Source organism: Meriones unguiculatus, chromosome 4 (genome assembly GCF_030254825.1).
Source record: "Meriones unguiculatus strain TT.TT164.6M chromosome 4, Bangor_MerUng_6.1, whole genome shotgun sequence".
NCBI lineage: Eukaryota > Metazoa > Chordata > Mammalia > Rodentia > Muridae > Meriones > Meriones unguiculatus.
Window position 1 is genome coordinate 63,413,354 of NC_083352.1, and position 23,852 is coordinate 63,437,205.

Sequence of the window (23,852 nt, forward strand, 5' to 3'; positions counted from 1 at the left end):
ACTACAGAGAGAAACTCTGTCTCAAAGAAAAATGAATTAAACCCCTCCAATTGTGATTGTGAATTAGTTTGTCTGTTTAGTCCTGCCAGTTTTTGCTTTGTATGTTTTGTAGTTGTGCAAGAGCCCTGAGTGCTGTTAACCACTGAGCCACGCTAGCCTTGGCCTGCTGTTTGGAATTGAGATGTCTTAACTTTTGTGGGGAGAGGTGTGAGTGAAGAGGCAGAGGCCAGCTTGCAGAAGTTGGGCCTCCTCTCACTCTGTGGGTTCAGGAGTGACTTTGTGTCATCGGCCTTGGCTGCCACAACCCAACATATGCTCTTGGCTCTTGGGACCCTCCTAATGCTTGTTATGCACACACCGAGTCCAGGGCTAACCATGAAGCATGAAGTCCTTGAAGCATGAAGCATGGGCCCTTCCTGTGGGGTGTCCTCTGTCTTGCCCCCTCTGTCCTCCCAGCTCCATCCTCCCCGGCATGCGTCCACAGTCCCCTTCGGGTTGGCATTTCTAATTGAACCAGCCTAGAGTGCTGCTGTACACATTTCTTGGAATGAAGAACTGAAGACAGCCTCCTCTTACAGGCTGGCTTCTGAGATTACACCTTCTTCTGCTTCTTTTCCAACTCTATGACCTTCCAAGGTAAGGAGATGGCTGGGCCAGGGCTCTGGTGGGCCTGCCCTGAGGAGTGGTCTCTGCCACACAGTACATTATGCCAAGGTTACAGGTCCAAGGGCGCTGGGTGGCATCCCGCTCTCTGTACCTGCTGTCCTGCGGAGACCCACAGGCATCTCTTCACTCCTGTGCGGCAGTGAGCGCCACCAGCCACTCGAACACACCAACCTGCCCGTCTCTGCCCAGCCCCAGCCAACCTTCCAGGATGTGCCCAAGCACCCAAGCATCTGCCATCCGCTTACCCACCCACCCTGCTGCCCATCAGCCTGCCCGTCTATGCAGCCACCCTCCTGTCTGTCTGCCCGTCCCTTTGCCTGTTCCTCTCCCCTACCCACCAAACCTCATCCTATCGTCCCCCCCAGGCTTTGCTGCACCTCTCAGGAATGGCAGCAATGCAGCCAGCAGCTCAGCTCCAGCTCCTGAACCTCATGTCACCGAGTGGCCCGTGCCTCCTTCAGCCTCAGCCACTCCCTGTTCACCATGAGAAAGTGTGCAAGCCGTGTCCTCAGATCCTGAATGACCCCTGTCCACCCAAGGAGCCATCGGCCTCGCCGTCAGGGCACGTGCCTCGCCTGCGGGCTGTGGTGGAGAGCCAGGCCTTCAAGAACATCCTGGTGGACGAGATGGACATGATGGTCTCGCGGGCGGCCACTGTCATCCAAGCCAACTGGAAGGGCTACCGGCTGCGGCAGAAACTTATCTCCCAGATGACAGCGGCCAAGGCCATCCAGGAGGCCTGGCGAAGGTTCAGCACACGCAGACTGATGCGCTCCAATAGGCTGACCACGAGGAAAGCCAAGAGGGAGGAGGAGGGCGACATACCTTACCACCCGCCGCAGCAGGTGCGGTTCCACGCCCCCGGAGACCAGCCGCTAGCCATGGTGAGCAAGGAGACTCAGTTCCCATCCTCCGACAGCCTGGTCTCCTGCGCCACAGTGGCTCCAGCTCCCTGTGCCAGCGGCGTCCCCAGAGGTGGCCTCCAGCCTCAGCAGCCTGTGGCCGACAGACACACAGAGCCCAGGCATCAACCTGGCACGTTGACCAAGACCGCCCAGAGCTCCTACCTGACCAGACACCTGGAGGGGGACAGTGGGAAGAGCAGGCATGTGGCTGCCAAGACCATCAAAGGGGGGAACCCAGAGCCAGCAGCAGCGGGGAGATATGGCCAGGCTGCCCATGGACCCCTGAAGACCCACACCCACACGGAAGCAGACGTCCCGAAGGCTGCACTGCATACGTGTCCAGTCAGCAAGACCCTTACCAGGGTGTGCCCAGCGGCTGCCACCCCTAAGTCCCCATGCACGATGCCCACAGCACCGAAGAGTGTACCGCAGATGCGCTCTCCTTCCCCAGTGTCAGTCACGAAGATGCACTCGCCAGCCTGCCCTGCTTCCTCGATGGCCAGGCCCCTGGCTCATGTACGACCCAACTCTTCAATCTGTAGCACCACACCACAGGGGCGTTGTGTGGTCCCCATGGCCAGGACACAGCCCCCAGGGGCTGCTGTGACCTCCAAGCTCAGGGCCTCACCACGCTCAATAGCTCCTGTCAGTAAGGCCCCGCTACATGTTGGCCATGGGCTCCCAGTGGCAAAGACCTCACCCCAGAATCGTTCAGTGACCAGAAGCCAACCTCAGACATGTGCAATCCCTACTTCATCCAAACCTTCCTCCCAGACAAGCCCCCTGCTCAAGTCCTCACCACAGACGCGCCTGGCAGCTATGATAACCAGGACCCCAGCTCAGATACGTTCTGTGGCTGCCGTGCTCAGGACCCTGTGTCTGGTCCCTACGGGGGCTGCCTCAAGTCCCAGGGGCTCACCCCAGACTCCGGTGGCTGCTAGCATTCCCAATACCACATCCCAGGTCCAGCTCAACAGCCCGAAAGCCAAGGTCACCCTCAGCACCAAGCAGACCACTGCAGTTGTCAAGGTGGCTTCTCAGTCATACTTGGCTGAGGGCAAGGGCAGGTGTGGACCCCATGGACACCTAGACCACGTAGCTTCCAAGCCTCCAGCCAGGTCTCCACTGGATGTAGAAAAGATGAAACCTGTACCCCCAAAGGCCCCCAGGAGGGAAGCAGCTCCCAAGACTCACCCAGCTGTTGTGACCAGGGCTCTGTCTTGGACAAAAGTGACGGAGGACAGGAACAAGCCTCTGCTTCAGATCCAGGAGAAGGCAGAGATTGTAAGGTTGCAGTCTAAGGTGTACATGCCTGAGGAGGTGATTGTGACCCTCTCCCAGGCCCAGCTGGCTGTGCCCCTGACCAAGCTTTCCCACGCCCAGCCGGCCCCTGGCCATGCCCGATCCCCGCCGGCCCCACCCTTCTGTAAAGCGGTGTCCCAGTCTTGCATGCCATCTGGGCTGGCCACAGGTCCACCTGAGAGACAGCGTCCACACGTAGGCCCCTCTGCCACCCTGCCCTCACCATTGGCTGCACACCTGATGTCACTCACAACCCAGCTCCGACCTGCCGGCGAACAGGCCAGGTCTGTGCCCCGAGCTCATCTGGCCTCACCATATCCAGCCACGGCCTCCCTGCAGGCACGCTCCCCGGGGATGACCTTAGCTCCACCTGAAGGGTGCCTCAACACATGCCCACCTGCCTCTGCTCCCCAGCACTACATGGCCTCTTGCCCGATAAAGCCCTCACCTCAGCTGCGTCCACCCACTGAGCACTCGAAGACCATGAACAGCAAAACCACCAAGGCCGCGTGCCAGGTCTGTCCACCCACTAAGCTCAGCAAGGCTCCATCCCTGGCCCGGCTCATCACATGTCTGGCCAAGGGTCCACCCCAGGCCCATCTGCCCATGGGGCTGACAAAGGCCCAGCCTCAGGCCCAGCTGGCTACCGAAGCGGCCAAGTGCCTCTTGGCTGCCCACACCGCCACTGACCTCAGTAGCAAGACCCCGTTGCAGCCACTCCTGAGCAATTCCAAGGTGCCTGTTCAGTTCTGGCAACATATTGGGAACCTTAGCACTGGACCCTGCGCCAAGCCAGATGACAGGAATGTGGCCCAGCCCCAGCTCCATAGCCATGCACAAAACAAGGCCACCCAGAACCCATGTTCAGTGGCCATGGACACCCAAGGCATGCTGGTACCTCTGATGGCTCCTACCGGACACCCCACATGTAATGCAGACTGGGGTGACAGACGGGCACGAACCCCACCACCGCCCCCTCCACCCCCCCAGGCAGCGTCCTGCCATGATGACCTGGCGGCATCCATTGCGTCCCTGTGTGCAGACCTGGTGGCCATGCTGGATTCCCCTGAGGACCTGCGGGCGCTCCTGGCCAAGACGTTTTCTCAGGGGGAAGTAAGGACAGTGCTGAGCCAGGCTCTGTCCCGGGAGATCCTGGGACCTTCTGTGGTTAAGGCTCTGCCTCAAGGCATGCTGGGAATGGCATTGATGAAGGCACTGTCTTGGGGTGAACTGGGCATCTCCCTGTCCCGGGCCCTGTCTCGCGGTGAGCTTCGTCCAGAATTCAGCAAGGCCACACAGGGCAAGCTGGCCGAGGCCCTGTGCAAGGTCTTGACAGAGGACGAGAGGGCCACTCTTAGCCAGGCGCTGTGCCAGGGCGAGCTGGGTGCCGTCTTCACTCAGTCCTTGGCCCAGATGGCCCAGAGGACAGGTGCCTTCCTCCCCAAGGCCACCTCGAAAACAGTGGGGAGTCGGACGACCGCAGCGCCTGCCCCGGTGGAGATGGCCTGCAGTGGGAACATGTCCGTGGCATGGGGACCTGCGCCGGGCCCTGCGCGAGCACAGTGTGGCAAGGTCAGGCCACCGTGGGAGGCTTTGTCCTGGGGGCGTTCTGAGGGGGTCCTGCTGGGGGGAAGGACTGGGTCCTCCTTCTCCAGAGGGGTCACCAGCCCTTACGGGTGTCCCCTGCCTACACTGTCCCGGGAAGGCTCGGCCCTCTCTTCTCTGTACCTGAGGCTGCTGGATTTTGACTCCATGGCAGGTGGTGAGGGTCCCTATGTCCCCAGGCGGCCTTTCCAGCAGCCACCACCTGGTCCGTGGCAGCCCCTTGTCGCCAACGGTGCAGGCCCAAGCAGTAACCAGCCACCCGGGACCAGTGGCCCAGCCCCAAACTCCCGCCAGGCCCCTGTGGCCAGCAGGGTCTCCTACTCAGCGGTGTCCTACCGAGAGGGTGCTGTGGTGGCCAGCAGGCACTCAGGTGACATGGGTGTTGGGAAGTCCCCCATGTCCCAGCAGCCCTTCACCACCTGCCAGGGCAACGTGTGTCAGTGTCCAACTTTGGGGACACACAAGATGTCCCCTTGTGGCTACTGCTCTGACGAAGTCAGGAGTCACAGCCCACGGCCCAAGGAGACTCTTCGGCAGATCCTGTCACCAAGGGTCACCTTAGTGAGGGACAGGGTAGATGAGCGACACGGTAGCCAGTCATCACTGCTGGTGAACCCTAAGTCCCCCAAAGCCTCCAGCACGTCCCCCCCGAAGCTCGGTAGGCACCTCCAAGCCACCTTGACCCCACCCCGTTCCCGGAGGCCGGCCACAGGCCGCCACGTGTCCCTCCTGGATGAGCTGCTGGCCACGCTCCCGCAGCACCCACAGATCGTGTTAGCCAAAAGCTACCTGGGGGGCTCAGCAGGCCACTGCCAGAACAGCAGCGACTCACAGAGCTCCCTCAGCACCCGCTCAGCCACTTCCTCCACGTCATCCAGCTTGATGCTGTCGGAGGCTCTGGAGGGCTGCGGGGAGGGCAGCCTGCTGGCCTCCTGGCCAGTGTCCAAGGAGCCCAAGGAAGGGAGGCACAGGCCCCCGGGGCACCTGGACAGAGCGTGGCCAGCTGGTCTTCAGCACACAGACTCCAATTTCCAACCCCTGGAGCCTGGACCCCGCCTCTTGCACAGCACCAGTCTGACCCTGAATGTCCACTGGGACTCGGACAGCGAGTCTGACTATAGCACTGAGGCCCTGCCTGACGGGCTGTTCCAGGACGGAACTGCAGCCCACCGTAGGAGTCAGCTCTGTGCCAGAGACTTGAACCCAAGTGCTCGAGAGGCCCTGGAGGCCAAGAAGGGGTCTCCACGCCTAAGCCAACAGTTAGAGGCTGTGGGACTGTGTCCCAGCTCCAATCAGCATGCAGGGTTCAGTCCTGTGTGCCCAAGCCTGGCTCATCCGTCTGAAACCAATAGGGTGTTCCCAACTTTAGCCTACCCATCCACGGAAAACAGGATGTCTCCCGGCCTGACAGAACCACTGATGTGCTGTGGGTCACCTACAGAGTTTAGACAGCCATTTCTCTACTATGGTGGGTCTTCTACCCATACCCAGCAACATAGGGCTTTCATGGTACCCCCAAGCTTTACCCAGACATACCCTACCAGTGTCAGCAACCAGGCGTGGGCAGCTTCAAGCCACGTCCACCCATCTGCCGCTACCTGGGGAGGCACCCAGATGCCTGTGGGCAGTTGGCCACCACCTGGCCCCTCCTTTGTGTCTGCCCAGGGCTCAGGGTATCCAGACTCAGTCCAGACATCTGTAGCCATTGGGGTGTCTCCAGATTGTTTCCACCCATGTGCGTCCTGCAGTCCGCTTTCCCGTTTCGCCCAACCTTGTGTGGCCACAGTTGTAACCTCAAAGTATGCGCAGCCGCCCGTGCCCCACAGCATGTCTCCAAGCCTAACGCACCCCTTTGTGGTCGGCGTTATGTCCCCAGCCCTGGCTCACACCTCTATGGCCAACAGGGCTTCTTCAAGCATCCATCAGCCAACCCTGGCAGGCAGTGTGTCCCCTGGAGCACTCCAGATGCCTCTGTCCAACAGCGCTCCCCCCAGCCTGAGCGCGCCCTTCCTGGCTCCCAGGGAACGCTCTGATCTGCCCGGTGCATCCGTGGCCACCCCGGGAAGCATGAGCCTGCTGCCACCCACCGTGGTGTGTGGTGTGGGTCGCGGGATCAGCAAGCCAGCTGTGGGCCCACGGCAGCGCGAACAGGGCCACAGCCAGAGAGCTCAGAGCCAGACCCCTCCGCTCAACCTAGGAGGGTCGTACTCACGTGTGATGAGCACATTAAGCCAGCCATGCCTGGGACCCTGCCACAGCCCCGGGGACAACCTGCTGATAGGGGCTGCAAGCCAGTTCAGCTCCCAGGATTGCACCGTCCACCCCGAGATGACCCAGGCCAGCAAGGGGCCCTCAGATCTTGTGGCTCAGCCCATGTTATGTCAGTCTCCTGTGGCTCCTGAAAAGGATAGTGGCCTGGCTTTAGGGGCCAGTGTTTCATGTCAGGCTTGGTTCAGGGGGGTAGCCTCAGGGATGCCCCAAGGGCCTGTGGCCACAGGACTGTTCCTAAGTATGTGTCAGGGGGCCAGCCCACCCCCAGTGACTGCCTGGGCCTTGCCGGCAGATGTCCACTGGACTCAAGGGAAGGCTGCCATGGCCACAGGTGTTGGTCAGGGCCCATGCCTGGCTGCGATGCCCAGTATCCAGATTCCATCTGAGTTCTTCTCAAACCAGCTGGGTGCCAGCCTCTCCCAGACCTGTGCCCCTCTTCCTGTGACGTTAGACCCCCAGCTCCTCTCTGTGGCCGCCATGGTTCCACCCAGTTGCCGATACGCAGGCATGATCATTCCAGATGCACCAGTGGGTGCTGTGGCTGGAGGTTTGGCCCAAAGTTCTATAGATGGAAAGGTACCCTTAGCACTGGTCCCCAAGCCTGTGGTTGAAAGTGAGACACTCAGTCTTCCTCAAGGGTCTGTGATCAGGGGCGTAGGCAAGAGTGTTCCCCTGAGGTCCACCGGAGCTGTTGTGACCCAGAATCTACCTCCAGAATCAGTGGTTAGTGGGGAGGCTCAACACTCCTGCCAAGACCCTGTAGCTGGTGACGTGGCCCTCAGCCTCCCTCCAGGTTCCATGGCTAGTGGTGAGGCCCTCAGTTACCCTCAAGAGACTGACAAGGAAAAGCAGAGCCCAGCTGTAGAACCCTCACCACGTTCCCACTCTCCAGGCCACGGCCCAAGCTCTGTGACTGGAGCTTCCGGCGCACCCCTCCGTTCTGTGGCAGGTGGCGTGACCCCAGGGTCCATGCTGGTCGGCATCAGCCCCCGCCCCTACCAGGCACAGTCTTGGGAGGGCTCTCGAGTCCCCTTCTTGACATTCCATGTCACCAGCCTGGATGTGTCGCCAGCAGGGCAGAAAGCAGCTCAAGACCCGCAACACTCACCCACAGTGTTGTCAAGTGCCCCACAGGCAGACCCTGGGCTGACAAAGCCTGTGGGTGTTGATAAGGTGACCCTGCCAAAGCCGGGACAAGTAGATGGCACAGTGCCTGGTGTAGACTCCATCAAACCTGAGGGCGTTGAGGTCATTCCAAGGACAGGCCTGGGCGCCACGGGAGGTGAGGGTCCTGGATGTGAGCCCCTGGCAGCTGAACATATTCTCAAAGACCAACTGTTCTCAAAGGCCCAGTTAGTGGAGGAGGCTCCCAGCCAAGCCAGCAGTGTGCCCCCTGCCCCTGAACAAGCGCCAAGTTTAGATGGGCCCCCCATAGCCAAAAGTGTCACCCCTGTTCAGCCCTTTTCCTCGGAAGGCGACAGCAGTCCCCGCAGCCTCCGCCCTGCCCCCAGGACCCCCAGCCTGCAGGAGGTGCTGGAGGGTGACACTTCAAGCCAACCTCTGGCTGCCAGTGCCTCGGTGGCCCCACAGGCGAGTCCTGGCAGTGCTGGGACAAACGAGCCGCCTCTGGGGTCAGAGGCGAGGCCAGGAGACCCCTGGAGTCTCCAGAGCTCAGATGAGACCGACTCAGCACCCCCACCTAACAGGGCTTCCAGTGCCTGCCAGACGGGAGCACCTCAGACCCACACCGGGAGTAAGCACCAAGAGCCCCTCACTGCTAAAAAGCCCTCCAGGTCCACTCAAGGCAGCCTTGTCTCAGAACTTCTAGAAGGTCCCATAAACAGATTGCTCCCCTCTGGCCGTCCACAGAGGCAGCCCTCGGGGACACCCACCATCCATGTGGGGGACGGGAAGGGGTGTAAGGTACCCTCCGGAGTCCGGAAGGTGTGCCTGGGCTGTGAGCCATCGAATGCCTCCCTTCTTGATGAGGGACACACCGACCAGCCAACAACGGAGCTGTCCTCCACCCCTCCTGGGGGCCAGAGGACCCCTTTTATCACATCCCCCAGAGTTAGCTGTGACGGTGGTTCCCCGGTCCCTACCACGCCCTGTGGCCAAAATGTTGAGAATGTCACCAGCCCTGCCACTGCCTATGATGGGGGCTCCCGAATCCCCACTCCTCCTCACAGCCGCAAACATCGTGACACAGTCCCTAAACCTAATTTTGATGAGGGTTCCCAGAGAGCCCCCGCCACGTGCTATGGCCACAGCCTGCAGCAAGGGCCTGAGGTGAGCCTTGGTGGGAGTCCCCAGCTTCCCCAAACCACACCCCCCAACCGGGACCGCTGTGTTGCCGATCTCAGAGCTGTCTTTGACAGAACCTCCCCGGGGCCCACCACACCCCACGGCCACAGACCCTATCCTCCAACACACCCTAAAACTGGCCGTAATGAGATAACCCCACCCCCCACTGTACCCCAGGGCCCTGTGGATGCTGGCCTGGCTTCTAGCCAGTCATGGAATTCCAAAGTCCCCAACGTGTCGGTCAGAGCCACAGCACGTGCTGGGGCACCCCGAGGCACATGGCCTCCCAGCGGGGGCCACAGGCGGTGGGACCTCTCAGGTACAGCGCTGGACCGCAAGCCCTCGGCCGAGCTGCTGGTGTCGGTGCGGGCCATGGAGAAAGTGGTCGTCCAGGCCGTTGTCACCATCCAGGCGTGTGCCCGAGGCTACCTGGTGCGTCGCACTCTGAAGGTGTGGCATCAGTGGGCCACCACCATCCAAGCTACCTGGCGAGGCTACCGTGTGCGACGGAATTTGGCAAGGTTGCTCAGGGCCACCACCATCATCCAGGCAGCCTGGCGTGGCTACTATACCCGCAGGGTCCGGGCCCACCGGCTGCTGCTCCCCACCGCGTGGCCGGTGCTCCGCGGCCGAAGCGTGGGGCGCAGGGACACCAGGACCAGCTCAGAACACCGCTGCTTCCTGTCCTGCCAGCCTGACATCTGCAGCGTCTGCCAGGCCTTAGGGCCCCAGCTCCAGAGTCCGCCCAGCGTGGTGATGCTGGTGGGCTCTCAGCCACGCACCTGTCATGTGTGCGGCCACACACTGTCCACACGCGTGGTGCAGGGCTTCGGCCAGGGTGTCTCAGGCCAGCCTGGTGCTCAGTGGGCCTCTGTGTCCCGGCGGAGTCCCCAGCTCAGCCAGCAGCACAGAGCAGCCTGTGTTATCCAGGCAGCCTGGAAGGGCTACAGGACCCGCCGCCAGCTCCACCAGCAGCAGTCTGCGGCCAAGATGGTCCAGGCCACGTGGAGAGGACACTACACTCGCAGCTGCCTCACCACCGATGCTCTCTTGGGAACAGGAAGCCCGTGGAACAGCTCCAGGAGCACCTCCCGCCGTCCCTCAAGGGCCTACTCTTCGCACTGGCCTGGCGTCTAGGCCCCTGGCTTTGGGCAGAGACACCATGGTAGCCATACGGCCCCATGAGTCTTGTGAATAAAGCGTGCTACAGCCTGACTCTGGTCACATGTCTTGAGTTAGGGGCAGGACAAGGGGAACCAGCTCATGCCAGCCGCAAGGACTCCCAGTGCCTCCAGCACTGTGGTATCTGTAGCTAGCGTTGGGGGACTCTAACTCCTTTCCAGGGACACAGGTCACTAGCGAGGAATCCCGTGTGTCACATGGCTGATGACCTGACTTCTGAAATGTCATCTGGGGCCAGTGAGATGATGAGCTGGTTCAGTGCTTGCTGCTAAGCCTGTGTGATCACTGGGACCCTCGTGACGGGGAGAACCGACCCCAATTTGTCACCTGACCTCCCTGAGGGCACACACACGTGCGTACATAAGCATAAACATGTACAATACACGCACACACATGCACATATGCACATGTATAAACACATACACACAACATGTACATACATACATGGACATACGTATACATGCATACCCCCCAAATATAATTAAAGAAATGAAAACCTGTCATCTCAGCATGAGTGGCTGAGGCAGGAGACTATCCAGGAGTTTTCAGCCAGCCTGGGCTACACAGTGAGACTTTAGCTCAAAAATAAAGCTTAGCAGAGAGCCGCGTGAGGACACCTCCTGCCTGCAGGCACACCTCCTCCTGAAAATGCGTCTCGGTGGGTGAGGGGGGCACCGCGTGTCCCGAGGGAGGCAGCGTTAGAAGCCCGGCCCTGAGGGGGCGCTGCGGCCGGCGGAGGGAGGGCGGCGTGGGAACCCCGGAGCCGCGCGCCCTCCGCACCCGCCGCTCCCGCGGCCCGCCTGCAGGGGGCGCGCGCGGGCGGGGTCTGCGCCGGGCCGCGCACCTGCAGCCAGGGCGGACCGCGGGAATGGCGCGCTCCCGGCTGCTGCGCCTGGCGCTGGCGCTGCTGCTGCTGCTGGCGGGACCCAGAGACTCCTCGCTCACAAGTAGGTGGTGGGGGGCGAGCGTGTGGCTCCAAGGAACAGCGGGGGTAGGGACTCAGGGCTCAGACCCTTCCCTCCCAGACAGTGGGCTTGGGACCAACCCCTAGGGCCACCTCAGCTGGGACAGAGGCCAGTGGCTTCGCTGACGCTTCAGGGGCTTCTAGCGCAGCCCCGCCCCATTCAGGAAGTGGTGAGCACCCAGAAGGGCCAGGCATGGGTCGGGGGGCGCACTTTCTGGCCTTCAGACAGCTGAGCTCATCATGGATGGGGGCCTAATTCTGAAAGTCCTTCGTTCACCCAGGAAGCACACTGCCAAATCAACCCCACTCTCTGCTTTCTTTTCTTTTTTGCTTGTTTCTTTTTCTTTTTTCTTTTGTTTTTCGAGACAGGGTTTCTCTGTGTAGCCTCAGCTGTCCTGGACTCGCTCTATAGATGGGGCTGGCCTGGAAATCATAGATTCTCCGAGTGCTGGGATTAAAGGGGTGCATAACCTCCGTCCAGCTCTACTCTCCTTTATTTTTAACTTTCCAGTAAATCGTGAGGACCTGTTCAGTAGGATTAGTGTTTGCCACAGCCCCCTCTTTGAAAACTCGTTCTATCCATTCATTTAAAACCTTAATTTACTCCAGAGTTCTGGTTTGACTTGGGTTCTGCTATGGCACCTGAGTCAATGCCTCGTCCCCAGGAATTTTTCAGTTTGGATTCACATTCCTAGATTCCGTGGCTGCGGGCCCCTGGAGACTGAGAGGTGGGAGGTCAGCCCAGCTCCCCCTCCCAGCACTAAACGCTATTTCCTCATATCTGCTGTGTGGGGTGAGGCTAGGAAGAAGCAGAGCAATCACCCCTGGGCAGAAAGGACTTGGGTGGGGCGGGGCAGTTGACAAGCGACCTTGTGCCCTGTACACCTGGCTGGAGCCACCTGGATCTGGGAAGGAAGTCATAATAGGTGGACCAGAAACTCTTTCCACAGCCTCTGAACTTCTCTTGGGGGTGGGAAGTGAACCAGGGAGCGGGAGGGAGGGTGTGAGTCAGAGACCGGAATCCTGGGACTGGCAGAGGTGGGGCGTGGCTCAGCGGCAGAGGGTGTGGCTAGCTTTCGGGGCAGGATTCAAGCCCTAGTCTAGGTCAGGTCTTCGGGAGTCAGGTGTGGTTGCCTTAGGTGCTCAAAGCACTGGCAAGCCGAGCTCAGAGTGAGCATGCTCAGCCACGGGTAAGAAAGCAAGGCCTTGGCATGCTGAGCATTGGCAGCGATGGAACCAGGAGCCGCATCCTAGTCCAGGCTAGGCTCACAGGCTTCATAGACACTCCATCTTTTTTTTTTTTTTTCTTTCCAGGTGTTGCTTTTACACTATTCTGAGAGAGCTTAAGAGCTCAAACCAAAGTTCAGAGTTACTAGAGTCAGCCTTGTTATGCCTAGATTGTGAGACCCCCAGAACACGAGTCTGATGCAAACATACAAGGGCTTTATTCACACTTAAGCCTGGGCAGTCCATCGTCCCTGAGGGACCAGCTTCAAAAGAGCGGCCTCAAGTCTCAGGAGGGCAGAGTTTTTAAAGGGGGATTTCAAGCTTTGGCATTACAGGGTAGAGTAAAATTGGGGGGTGAGGTCAGCAATCAAAGGGATCTTTAGGCTGATTGTTCCGAGCCATCTGTACGGTAGCCTGCTGGGTGGAGGACCCATTAACACATTCTGTGGGGTCCAGGGCCACGTGTTTTTTCTCAGAACCAGAAGGTGGGGGCCAAGTCACTCTAAGGACAATGAACTTAAGATAGCATCTGAGAAACAAAATGGAGTTAGTCCCCAAACGGAGTTTTCTTCAATTTCTTCATTCCCCCTTTTTCTGGTAACCAGGGAGGCCAATTTGGGCTCCTCAGAGATCTGATAGCTGAGTATTGAGTTGTTGATATCAGGATCTCAAAACTGAATAGTTTCCGATCTTTGTTTTATATATTGTAATAGCTTCGTAAGAATGCAAGGCCCAAAGATTAGCAATAGCAGAATGAGGAGGGGTCCCGTTACCGTGGAAACCTATGCTGCTAACCAGGGGAAGCATTAAGCCATGATTGGAACCAACTTCGGGACTGTTCCCGTTCCCTTTTCTCTTTTCCAGGCCTTCTCGTACTTTAGCCGTAGGATCTTTAACTGTGCCTGAGTGATGCATGTAAAAACAGCATTCTTCCTTAGGGGCTGCACAAAGGCCCTCCCCTTGCTGTAGGAAAAAGAGGTCTAATCCTCTTCTATTTAGTAATATAACTTCAGGAGTCCTGCAAGCGGGAGACGCGGTCTCTGATCTACTGATGTCCTCTTCTCTAGACTCCCTAAGCTGGCTATGGTGTCGATCCTGGAGTACAGGATCCTGTTCCGGCCCCTGCAGCCCTCAGCCCCAGGATGACAGCCATCCTTGGGGAGAGGTGGCTCCTTCTTGGCTCTGACATGTAGGTCCATCAGGGCTGAGGAGGGGTGACAGGTTAGGCGGGAGACTAGCTGCGCCAAGATGCAGAACTGGCCAGGGACTGTCCCAGCTGGCCGTGGTGCATGCAGGGAGCCAGTCCTGTGAACAAGCCCACCAGGGATTGGCGGGAGGGATCAGAAACTTGGTCTTCTCAGAACCCGGGTTAGATTACAGAACTCTTTCCATACCTCAGCATCACCTATGCACATCCCCGTTCCCTGGCCTTCGAGGGATCGGAGTGTGAGTCTGGCTGAGGAGGGTTGATGCCATCTACATAGACTATGGTCATCAGAGGAAATATAGGTGCCCATGGTGGCAACACCATCATAACAGGGAGGGTTTGCCTTGTAGAATAACCAACAGGACTGGCTTAAATCAGGCCTAGACCCATTAATGGTATGTACCATTAAATCAGGCCTAGACCCGTTAATGGTATATACCATTAAATCAGGCCTAGACCGTTAATGGTATGTATGATTAAATCAGGCGTAGACCCGTTAATGGTATGTACCATGAGATCCCATAAGGGGTCAGTATTGGTGTCCTGAGTGGGCAAACAGTTAGGAGAAGGGGTCACGGGTTTCGCAGTGCCCTTAGCTGTAGGAGCTGGTTTAGGAGTGGCCATTGGATTTGTGGGAGCCTTGGGTAGAGAAGCTGGTTTGGGCACTAAGACTGGGTTTGGTCCCAATCCCTGAGGGGTGGTCAGGACTGGACTAACAGTTAGGAGAACCCTGATGATTCCTCCATCATCGTATCCGTATTGGTACACTCAGATACCAAAGGTTTTACCTTTTTCCCGATTGTAAGGTTTCCCTAGCTCAGTGACGGTCACCCTGGGTTGGCTACAAGGCTGTTTGTCTCCTTTGCTTGAATCGTTCCTACACAATCACAGTTTGGCCAAGATCCCTCTGGATAGCTCCTGAGGCCTCCAGCTGATGAAGCCAGGGGCCCTGAGTTTCACCTCTCCAACTAGCACAGAAATAGTCGCCACAGAGATGCTCACATTATGCTTCTGCCAAGGAGGGACATCATAAGTTGAAGGGCATCCATAGTAAGGAACTTTTCCTACCCTCTGCATTGGGGATAATCTGTAAGAGATCAAAGCTAAGCTCGGGAAACCAGGTTCCGTGGGGAACCACCTTTGAGACTCTAGTAATAACTGTTCCATAGTCACCCTTAAGCCTCCAGGTGTGGTTTACAGGGGTATGCGGGTTCTGGTCAGCAGTACATATGGTTAGAAGTCCTGAGAGGGCTAAGATCTGGAAAAGTTGAGCTTTAAAGGGCTTCTTCCATGGTGAACTGTCCATTCTGATGCTGTAGGATTCAGACAGTCCTTTTTGGTGGAGAACGGGTTAGCTGGTCTGGCGTGGTGTAATGTATCCAGGCAGCGATCCCATCCACCTTAAGAGCTGTTGGTGTGGTCAGCAGAATGACATAAGGTCCTTTCCATCTGGGCTCAAGTGTGCCTTGGCCAAACCTCCTCACGTAGACCCAATCTCCTAGTCTGAACTTACGTGGCTCTGGAACTGGGCCTGCTTCTCAAGGGCATGCACTTTAGGCCAAACTTATTTATGAGCTCATTGGGTTGCTCTAACTCTGAATAGTAAGTCTTCTAGTTCTGCATTAGCTGCCGACTGCAGGGTAGGCACAATGGGAGCTGGACCACCATGTATGATCTCAAAGGGGTGAGCCCAATCTGGTCGGGAGAATTCCCCACCTGATAGAAGGCAAAGGAAGAAGCATCACCCAGCCCCTGCCAGGCTCTAAGGTCACTTTAGTCAAGGTCTCTGTTAGCATTCAGTTTGTTCTCTCCACCTGTCCTGAGCTCTGGGGTCTGTAAGCGCAATGCCGTTTCCTGTGTGCCCCAGTGAGCCTTGCTATGTCCTGACTTACCTTGGACACGAATGCTGGTTCATTATTTGACCCTATCATGGGAGGAAATCCATACTTGGGTAAGGTATCCTCCAAAAGCTTCTTGGCTACTACCTTTGCGGTCTGTCTTGGTGAGAAACGCCTCTGTCCATCCAGAGAAGGTATCCACTTACTGGCAGATGTTTGTAGCTGTGTTTTCCTGGCTTGATTTCTGTAAAATCAATTTCCCAATAGGCCCCCAGTCTCTTTCCCCGTAGCTGAGAGCCTGGACATTTGGGATTACCAGAGGTGTTAGTTAGTTGGCAAGCTTTCCAATTTGTCGAAATCTCCTCAGGGTACTCTGTATGTTTTTGAAGGTCACTGTAGAGTGTCTGACCACGTCAGCCATCCTTCTGGTGTCCATGTGGGTGACTCTGAGAATTTTCTTCAGAATGGTCCTTGCTAAAGAGTTAGGTAATATTAGCTTACCTTTAGGCAGTCGCCACCAGCCCTACAAACATTGACTCATGGACAGACTCTTAGGCCATTTAATTTCCTCCTCAGTATAGACTGGTTGTTCCGGCAGGTTGGGTTGGGTGGCTTGGAGGGCCCTAGCTGTCTGATCATCCAAATTATTTCTTTTGGGTGTCGCGCGCAGCCTTTGCCGATAAGGATGACGCGGCAACAGAGGATTTGTCCAGCAGCAGTTTTATTGCGAAGCTCTTGAAAGTAGATGGAGAAGGACCCCAAACCCTGTGCGTGCTCTGCTTAAATAGCCAGCAGGGTGACTTGCTCGTCTGTGATTGGTGCTCTACACAAAACCCAATTAGCATGTGTTCTCCAATAGGGAGAACAACCAAACCTACATTAGCATAAAGTGGCGCATGCGTACATCGCAAGACAACGTTTGGCAAGAAGAACCAGGAAGCAGGAAACCGGCGCCATCTTGTAATGGCGGGAGCGGCTCCCGACATTTGGATACAGAGGAGGTTCCTTTCTGATGCCCTGTGTGGTGGGTGATAGCCAAGCTCTTAGGTAACCAGAGTGCTTGGAGCGGTTGCAGAATCTCCTCTTTATTCTTGACGGTTTTTCCCTCAGCAGTGAGCAGGCCCCATTCTTGGTAAATGGCACCATGTACATGGGCCGTGACAGAGCGTACCTGCTATCCGTGTAGCATTGACTGACAAATCTTTTCCCAAAATTAAGGCCTTGGTCAAGGCTACCAACTCAGCTTTCTGTGCAGAGGTTCCTGTGAGAGAGACTGGGAACGAATCCCCTCTGTTTCAGTAGTCACCGCTGCTCCGCTTTTCTCTGGCCCTCGTGGATCAGACTGCTTCCGTCCATGTACCAAGTGTGATGGGCCCGGTGAGGGGAGCATCCTCAGGCCTGGCCTGGTGCTGTACACTTTGGCCAATATCTCAGTGCGGTCACGTAGAGGGGGTCCAGGTCTGGGCCCGGCAGAAGGGTCGCTGGATTCAGGGAAGTCGGCCGCTGGAAACTGATCCTGCTGGGGCTGATCGGCAGGGTCTGGTAATGGGTCATCCTGGCATGCCTGAGCCGGAGTCATTTAGCACTCCTTCACTGGCATGTGGGGTGGTAACGATGAGGCGTTGCCCCAGGGTGCGCTTATCTACATCCTTGACCCATAAGGCAGTGGCTGTGAGGATGCACAGGCGAGGGGCGGCTGCTACCGGCACCAACGTTCTGCGTAGGTGTGCTATGGGCATTCCCAAGGCCCCGGCGTTGGCGTCAGAACTCCCTTGGCAATCCCTTTGCGCTCATCCATGAACAGGTGAAAGGGCTTAGTGATATCCGGCAACCCTGAGGCTGGTGCCGACAGCAGGGCCCGCTTCAACTTATCAAAAGCCTGTTGCTGTACCGAGGTCCAGTGAAAGCTCGAAGTCTCTTTTGTGACTTCATAAAGGTGCTTAGCTATTTCTGCAGTCTGCAAAATCCAGAGCCTGTAAAATCCCGCCGACCCTAGGAACTCTTTTATCTGGCGGCGACTGCTTGGGACTGGAATGCTGAGGACAGACTCTTTCTTGGCCTCGGAGGGCCAGCGCTGTTCCCCTTCTAGGATGTAGCTGAGGCAGGTCACCTCAGTTCTGCAGAGTTGCGCCTTTTTGGCTGAGGCCCGGTACCCTAGGTCTCCCAGGACTTGTAGGAACCTCTGGGTCCCTTCCAGACAGCTCACTTGGTCCTTGGCTGCCACCAAGAGGTCATCTACATACTGGAGAAGGATAACATCTGGGTTGTTAGCCTGGTACTCACCCAAGTCCTCATGCAGGACCTCGTCGAAGATGGTGGGAGAGTTCTTAAATCCTGGGGGTAGGCGTGTCCAAGTCAGCTGTCCGTTGATGCCTGCCTCTGGGTCATGCCATTCAAAAGCAAAGTATTCCTGGTGTTTGGGTGGCAGGGGGAGGCTGAAGAAGGCATCTAGGATGGTAGACCAGTCTCTCCCTGGTAAATGTACGGGTTAGGTACAGAGGGGTGAATGTCCGTCACCCACCAGTTGACGTCCCTCAAGTCTTGGATTGGCGGATAGTCATTTGAGTTAGGCTTTTTAACAGGCAGCAGGGGAGTATTCCAGGCAGACTGACAAGGCCTGAGAATCCCAAGGTTGAGTAATTTACAGATGTGAGGAGTTATTCCGCTCCTCGCCTCCAGGGACATTGGGTACTGACGTACCCAGGCAGGCTCTGCCCCTGCCTTGAGTCCCTCAAACACTGGTGGCCAGTGTATGGCAGTCCCCCTGTTCCGGCCCAAGCCTGAGAAAATCCCCACAACCAAAGGTCCAGATTTTCCTTATGAGCAAGGGGTTGCTCATACAATTTGTATTCAGATTTGGAGGCCGAGTTGACCATAAGGACTTGGATAGGCCTTCCCTTATCATCTAGTAGCTGGGCTCCTTCCAGACCAAAATGTATCTGGGCCCTCATTTAGGTTAATAGATCCCTCCCCCAAAGCGGGTAAGGGCGTCTGGGATGACCATGAATGAATGGGTCACCTCCCTATTCCCCAAGTCCACAGATCTTCGGGTAGTTCACGAGTATTGTTTGGTACCTGTGGCCCCTTGGACCCAAGATTTCTCTGAGGTGAGGCACCCATCAGCCTTTTGGAGTACTGAACGTTGAGCTCCTGTGTCCAGCAGAAAGTCAAGAGTTTCCCCTCACCTTAAGAGTTACCCTGGTGAGGGGGTCTGCGCCCCATCCCCTTCAGTCATCATCTTCTCCGGCAAACAGGACTGTGGGCATTCCTTTGCCCAAAGGCCCTCTCCTTTACAGTGTGCACATTGATTCTTACCTAATGACGTTGATGACATTCGGCGTCTTCCCTCTGGGCTCTTTCTGTCAGCAAGTTGTTGGAGTTGCCGCTTTGTTTGAGCTTGGCTCTCGTAGCCAGGAGCATTCCGCCTCTTCCCTGCCTTAATCTGCTTCTCCTCTGGGCTATCTCCATTATTGTAAACCTTCTCTGCCACCTCAGCTAGATCCCTCCGTGACTTTTCTCCCAGTCTTTCTAGTTTCTGTAACTCTTCTTAATATCTGGTACTGACCGGTTAATGAAGGCCAGGGCCACTGATGATTTCTAGTTGGAGTGCTCAGGATCATAAGGAGGATAGCGTCTGTAAGCCTCCATGATCCTCTCTAAGAATGCCACTGGACTTTCATTAGGCTCCTGCCAAATTAGTGGGCCGTATGGTGGCTGCTTCGAGGCCTGCCAGCAGAGCCTGGCAGTAACCCTGGAGACGCTCCTTAACCCACACCTCTGTTGTAGTTCCAATCGGGATGAGTCAGGGGAAAGGCTGCATCTACTGTGGCTGGATCCTGAGTGGGATCGCCGTATCCCCCAGAACATTTTCCTGGGCCTCCAAGAGGACGCATTCCCTCTCTTCTGTAGTGAAAAGAACCCACAAAAGCTTTTGACAATCATCCCAAGTGGGTTGGTGAATAAACAAGACAGTTTCTAAAAGGTTAATAAGTTGTTTCAGGTGGAGAAAAGAACATTTTGTGTCCTTGAGTTATATAGAGGTCCGTAGTAGCAAAGGGCCAGGAAGGTGAGGTTGATTCTGTGCTCATCTGCTGGCCCTGTTGCCCTAAGGGGAAGAACAGTGGAATCTGCCTCCTCCCCCCAACCTCAGGAGGCAGGTTGCTCCCGCTCCCGGTGCCCCGTGCAGGTCCCCCTCCCAGAATTGGTGCCTTTGGAGCGGGTGGCAGAGCCAGTGCTGGCGCCGGCTGTGCTTCATTGCCTGGCAACACAGGCGGATGGGGCCTGTGAGGCCGTGGAGAAAATGAGATCTTCTGCGGTGGCTTCCTGCAGGCCAGGACACAGGGAAGCGTGGAGCCTCTCGATCGCCCGTGACCAGTGTCGGCACGGTTCCTGTTGAAGAAGAACTGTTAGCAGGAGGAGAGACAAAAGGCTTAAGCCGAGGAGGTGGGTTAATAACAGTCAGGTCCTTCCAGACTAATATAAGGGACCTAATCTTTCTGAAGTACTTTGTTCTCTATTGCTAATAAGGTCAAAAGATGGAAGGTTCCTTTCGGCATCCATCTGACATTAAAAGTTGGCTGTTCTGAGCTGCAGTATGTGGTCATCCTTCCTCTCCTTGCATCTACTGAAAGGTTCTGAGCCCTGGCCCTAACTTCGCTGAAATGGGCCGAGACGAGCTCAAGGGGGTGAGGAGTGGTCTGTCCCATAGCATCTGTCACAGTCCAATACAAAGACTCGCAAACACAAGCAACAAAACAGAAAGACAAACAGGAACAAAGTAACCCTCCGAGAACACAGAGAGGAGACTGGTCAGTGGGACTCTTCATCCACCAAAAATCTCTCCAATTGGTGGGTGGGCTCTCAGCCACCCCAGAGACAAGGCGGGTGGGCTCTCCTCAACCCCTCCAACCTCGTCCACCAAAAACAGACAGTGGGCTCCCCTTCACCACCCCAGGGCCAAGGATGCCTCCTTGACCTCCACGGCTGTGACTCTTCCGTGCACCCACTCTTAGCCATGTCTTGCCATTTGTACAGATACCTTGAGGCTTTCCAGAACTGAAAGTAAGCACAAAACACAGAAACACTTACCGGCACAAAACACAACGCTGACAGAGACACTTACCAGCTGGTACAAGACCCTCAGGTCAAGATTCTGGAGGGCTGTGGATCTCTGTGGGACCTCCAAATGCTATGCCTAGATTGCGAGGCCTCCCACCCCGAGAGGCCAGCAGGAACACGAGGCCAATACAAACACACGAGGGCTTTATTAATGCTTAAGCTCGGGCCATCAATCATCCCTGAGGCAGCAGGTTAGGAAGATCAGCCTCGAGTCTCAGGAGGGCAGGGTTTTTAAAGGGAAAACCTGCAAGGGGGAATTCCAAGCCTTGGTGCTACAGGCAGGGTAAGATTGGGGGCTGGGGTTCAGCAATCAAGGTGACCTTTGGGCTGATTGTTCCAAGCCACCTAGCCAAACCACAAGGTATCTGTACGGTAGCCTGCTGGGTGGAGGACCCATTAACACATTCTGTGGGGTCGAGGGCCACGAGGTTTTTCTTGGAACCTGAAGGTGGGGGCCAAGTCACTCTAAGGACAGTGAACTTAAGATAGAGACTGAGAGTTAGCCCTGTTATCTCCAATTCCTTCAGCCCGTGACACAAACACAAGTCCAGAGCCAGCCTCTGATTCCACCACCTCAAGTCCAGAGCCAACCTCAAACTCCACCACCTCAAGTCCAGAGCCAGCCTCTGACTTCACCACCTCAAGTCCAGAGCCAGCCTCAAACTCCACCACCTCAAGTCCAGAGCCAGCCTCAAACTCCACCACCTCAAGTCCAGAGCCAACCTCAAACTCCACCACCTCAAGTCCAGAGCTAGCCTCTGACTCCACCACCTCAAGTCTGGAAACCACGCCCCCTCTAGACTCCAGTTCCACAGAACCAAAACCAGGTTCAGCCTCCCCAGAGCCAGCAACAGCCTCTCTCCCAAGCCCTGGCTCCCCCGGCTCCGAGATGACCACCGTGTCCCAGTCCACGAACTTGGCTTCGCAAGGGTCACCCACTGCACCCAACCCTGGCCAGGGTGAGTGTGGTAATAAGGATTGGGGAAGTTGGCTGGAACTTGACGGCAGTTCTGGAACCAGTCAGCAGGGGGCGACACAGACCTGGGAGCATGCGGCCAGGCTTCAACCCAAAGCCATCTAAAGCTAGTTACCCTATGACTGTCTGTGCCCTGATTCATTTGCTAGTTTTTGAAGGCTTCTGAGGACACAACCATATGCAAGAAAGACACTTTGCATTAGTTGTTGCTGTGTGTGGTGGTCCAGTGCTGTATCCCTAACACTAGGAGGAGGAGGTAGGAAGATTACCTCAAGTTTGAGACCAACCCAGGCTGCATGGTAGGCCCCTGTTTTTAAAAAAGGAAAACAAGCCTGGGTGGTTGTGGGGGCTCCTGCACTCAGGCAGAGGAGGCAGAGGCAGGAGGATCTCTGTGAGTTCCAGGCCAGCCTGGTCTACGCTGTGAGTTCCAGGCCTGGCTCAACAAAAAACTAAAAAGGAAGAAAGAAAGAAAGAAAGAAAGAAAGAAAGAAAGAAAGAAAGAAAGAAAGAAAGAAGGAAGGAAGGAAGGAAGGAAGGAAGGAAGGAAGGAAGGAAGGAAGGAAGGAAGGAAGGAAGGAAGGAAAGAAAGAATGAATGAAAGAAAAAGAGAGATAGAGAGAGAAAGAAAAATAAAGAAGGAAGGAAGGAAGGAAAGAAAACATAATCCACATGAAATTATATACTTGTTTATAAACAACATAGGCCCTAGAGTGCCTCAAGGGTTAGGAGCCCCAGCCTAGGACCCCCGCGAGGGCTGGGAGAGTGGCTCTGGCCAGGGCTGACCTCCTCTTCTCCCCAGATTCAGGCAGCCTGTGGATCGCTCCGTCACACAGGAACCCAGGTGTGGTGATCGCCGTGTGTCTGCTTGTGTCTGTCTTACTGATAGGCTGTGTGCTCACTGCCGTGAGGCACTACAGTCGAGACGTGCCGTCTTTTCATAATCTGGATACGGTCTCCATGGTGAGATGGGTGCAGGCTGGCGTGGGCATACCCCTGCAGCAGAGCCCCGTGGCGCCTAATGCTGACCTGCGCATATTCCCCTTCCAGGGCAGTGTGAGCCAGAGGCTGCCGTTCGCTGACCGCCTACAGTCCTGATCTCAGAGGCCCAGAGTCCTGCGGGCTGACACGGGGAAGAAGAGTGGCTGAAAAGTCCTCCCTGCACTGACCCGGGGAAGCCTGTGGCAGGAGGATAGCTGCCCAGGGGTTTCAGGCTAGTTTGGCCCACACAGCTAGTACCCAACTCAAAAATTAAGTCAGTCCGGGGTGATGGAACATGCCTGTCATCCCTGTACTTGAGAGGTAGAGACAGGAGAACCAAGTGTTCAAGTCCACCCTGAGCTACGTAGGGGGTTTGAGGTCAACCTTGGCTACATGAGAGCTTGTCTTCAAAAACTGGGGGCTGGAGAGATGGCTGAGCGATTAAGAGCACTGGCTGCTCTCCCAGAGGACCGGGTTCATCCCTGCACCCACATCGCAGCTCACAGCCATCTGAAATTCCAGTTCCAGGGGATCCAATGGCCTCTTTTGGCCTCTGCACTCACCATGCCCACAGGTAATACACAGATATACATGCAGGTAAAACACATTAAAAAATTAAAGATAGGGCTGGAGAGATGGCTCAGTGACTAAGAGCCCTGTCCTTCCAGAGGTCCAGAGTTCAATTCCCAGCAACCACATTGTGGCTCACAACCATCTACAATGAGATCTGGTGCACATATGCAGGCAAAGCATTGTATACATAATAAATACATCTCTTTAAAAAAAATTAAATGTAAACTAAAGTTCTCATTATTCACAGATGCTTCCCGAGTCATTCATGTGACCAACAGCTCCACATCTTCTGCCCGAGTGACTGTTGGCCCTGTGTCTGCTCTCATGGGGTGGCAGCTGGAGGAGGGGAAATCATTTCAGATGGGGCTACAGGGTCAGAGAGCTTGTGTGACCAAGTGGGCTATATGACCTAACCCTAAGGGAAGCCGCCTGGCGGAAGCCACAAACACATCACGGAAGTAGCCCGAACAGTGGCACAGTGCGAGCAAAGGGCTGTGGAGGGAGAGCGGTGAAGGGAGGAGGAGATCCAGGCGGCGGCATGGGGATGGAGTTCCCCAGCAAGCTGCAAAACTTTCTTGGGGCAGGAGGTGCCAAGTGACCTGTGCAAAGGTCAGGGGCAGGAGACGCTAGCTGCCTCAGCCCTCTCCATGCCCTGCTCCCCACCCCCTCCCGCAATGCTCGGCTCACGGCCGGGGACCCCTAGACAGCCAGCTTTCCTGCGATGCCTCTGGTGTCT

At 56.3% G+C, this 23,852-nt stretch overlaps 2 protein-coding genes across 2 annotated transcripts; both read left to right on the forward strand.

Moving 5' to 3' along the window:
* The first annotated feature begins 1,052 nt into the window (after window positions 1-1,052).
* On the forward strand, window positions 1,053-10,190 carry Iqcn (IQ motif containing N). The gene is made up of 3 exons (XM_060381959.1): window positions 1,053-3,467; window positions 3,507-4,445; window positions 9,231-10,190. The coding sequence occupies exons 1-3, from the start codon at window positions 1,053-1,055 to the stop codon at window positions 10,188-10,190; spliced, it is 4,314 nt and encodes a 1,437-aa protein (XP_060237942.1).
* An 887-nt stretch (window positions 10,191-11,077) lies between these two features.
* Window positions 11,078-23,360, forward strand: Cist1 (colon, intestine and stomach enriched 1). The gene is made up of 5 exons (XM_021638030.2): window positions 11,078-11,182; window positions 19,801-19,914; window positions 21,117-21,548; window positions 22,365-22,525; window positions 22,613-23,360. Exons 1-5 carry the CDS (start codon window positions 11,104-11,106, stop codon window positions 22,658-22,660), a joined length of 834 nt encoding a protein of 277 aa, XP_021493705.1. The 5' UTR covers window positions 11,078-11,103; the 3' UTR covers window positions 22,661-23,360.
* The last annotated feature ends 492 nt before the right edge of the window (window positions 23,361-23,852 follow it).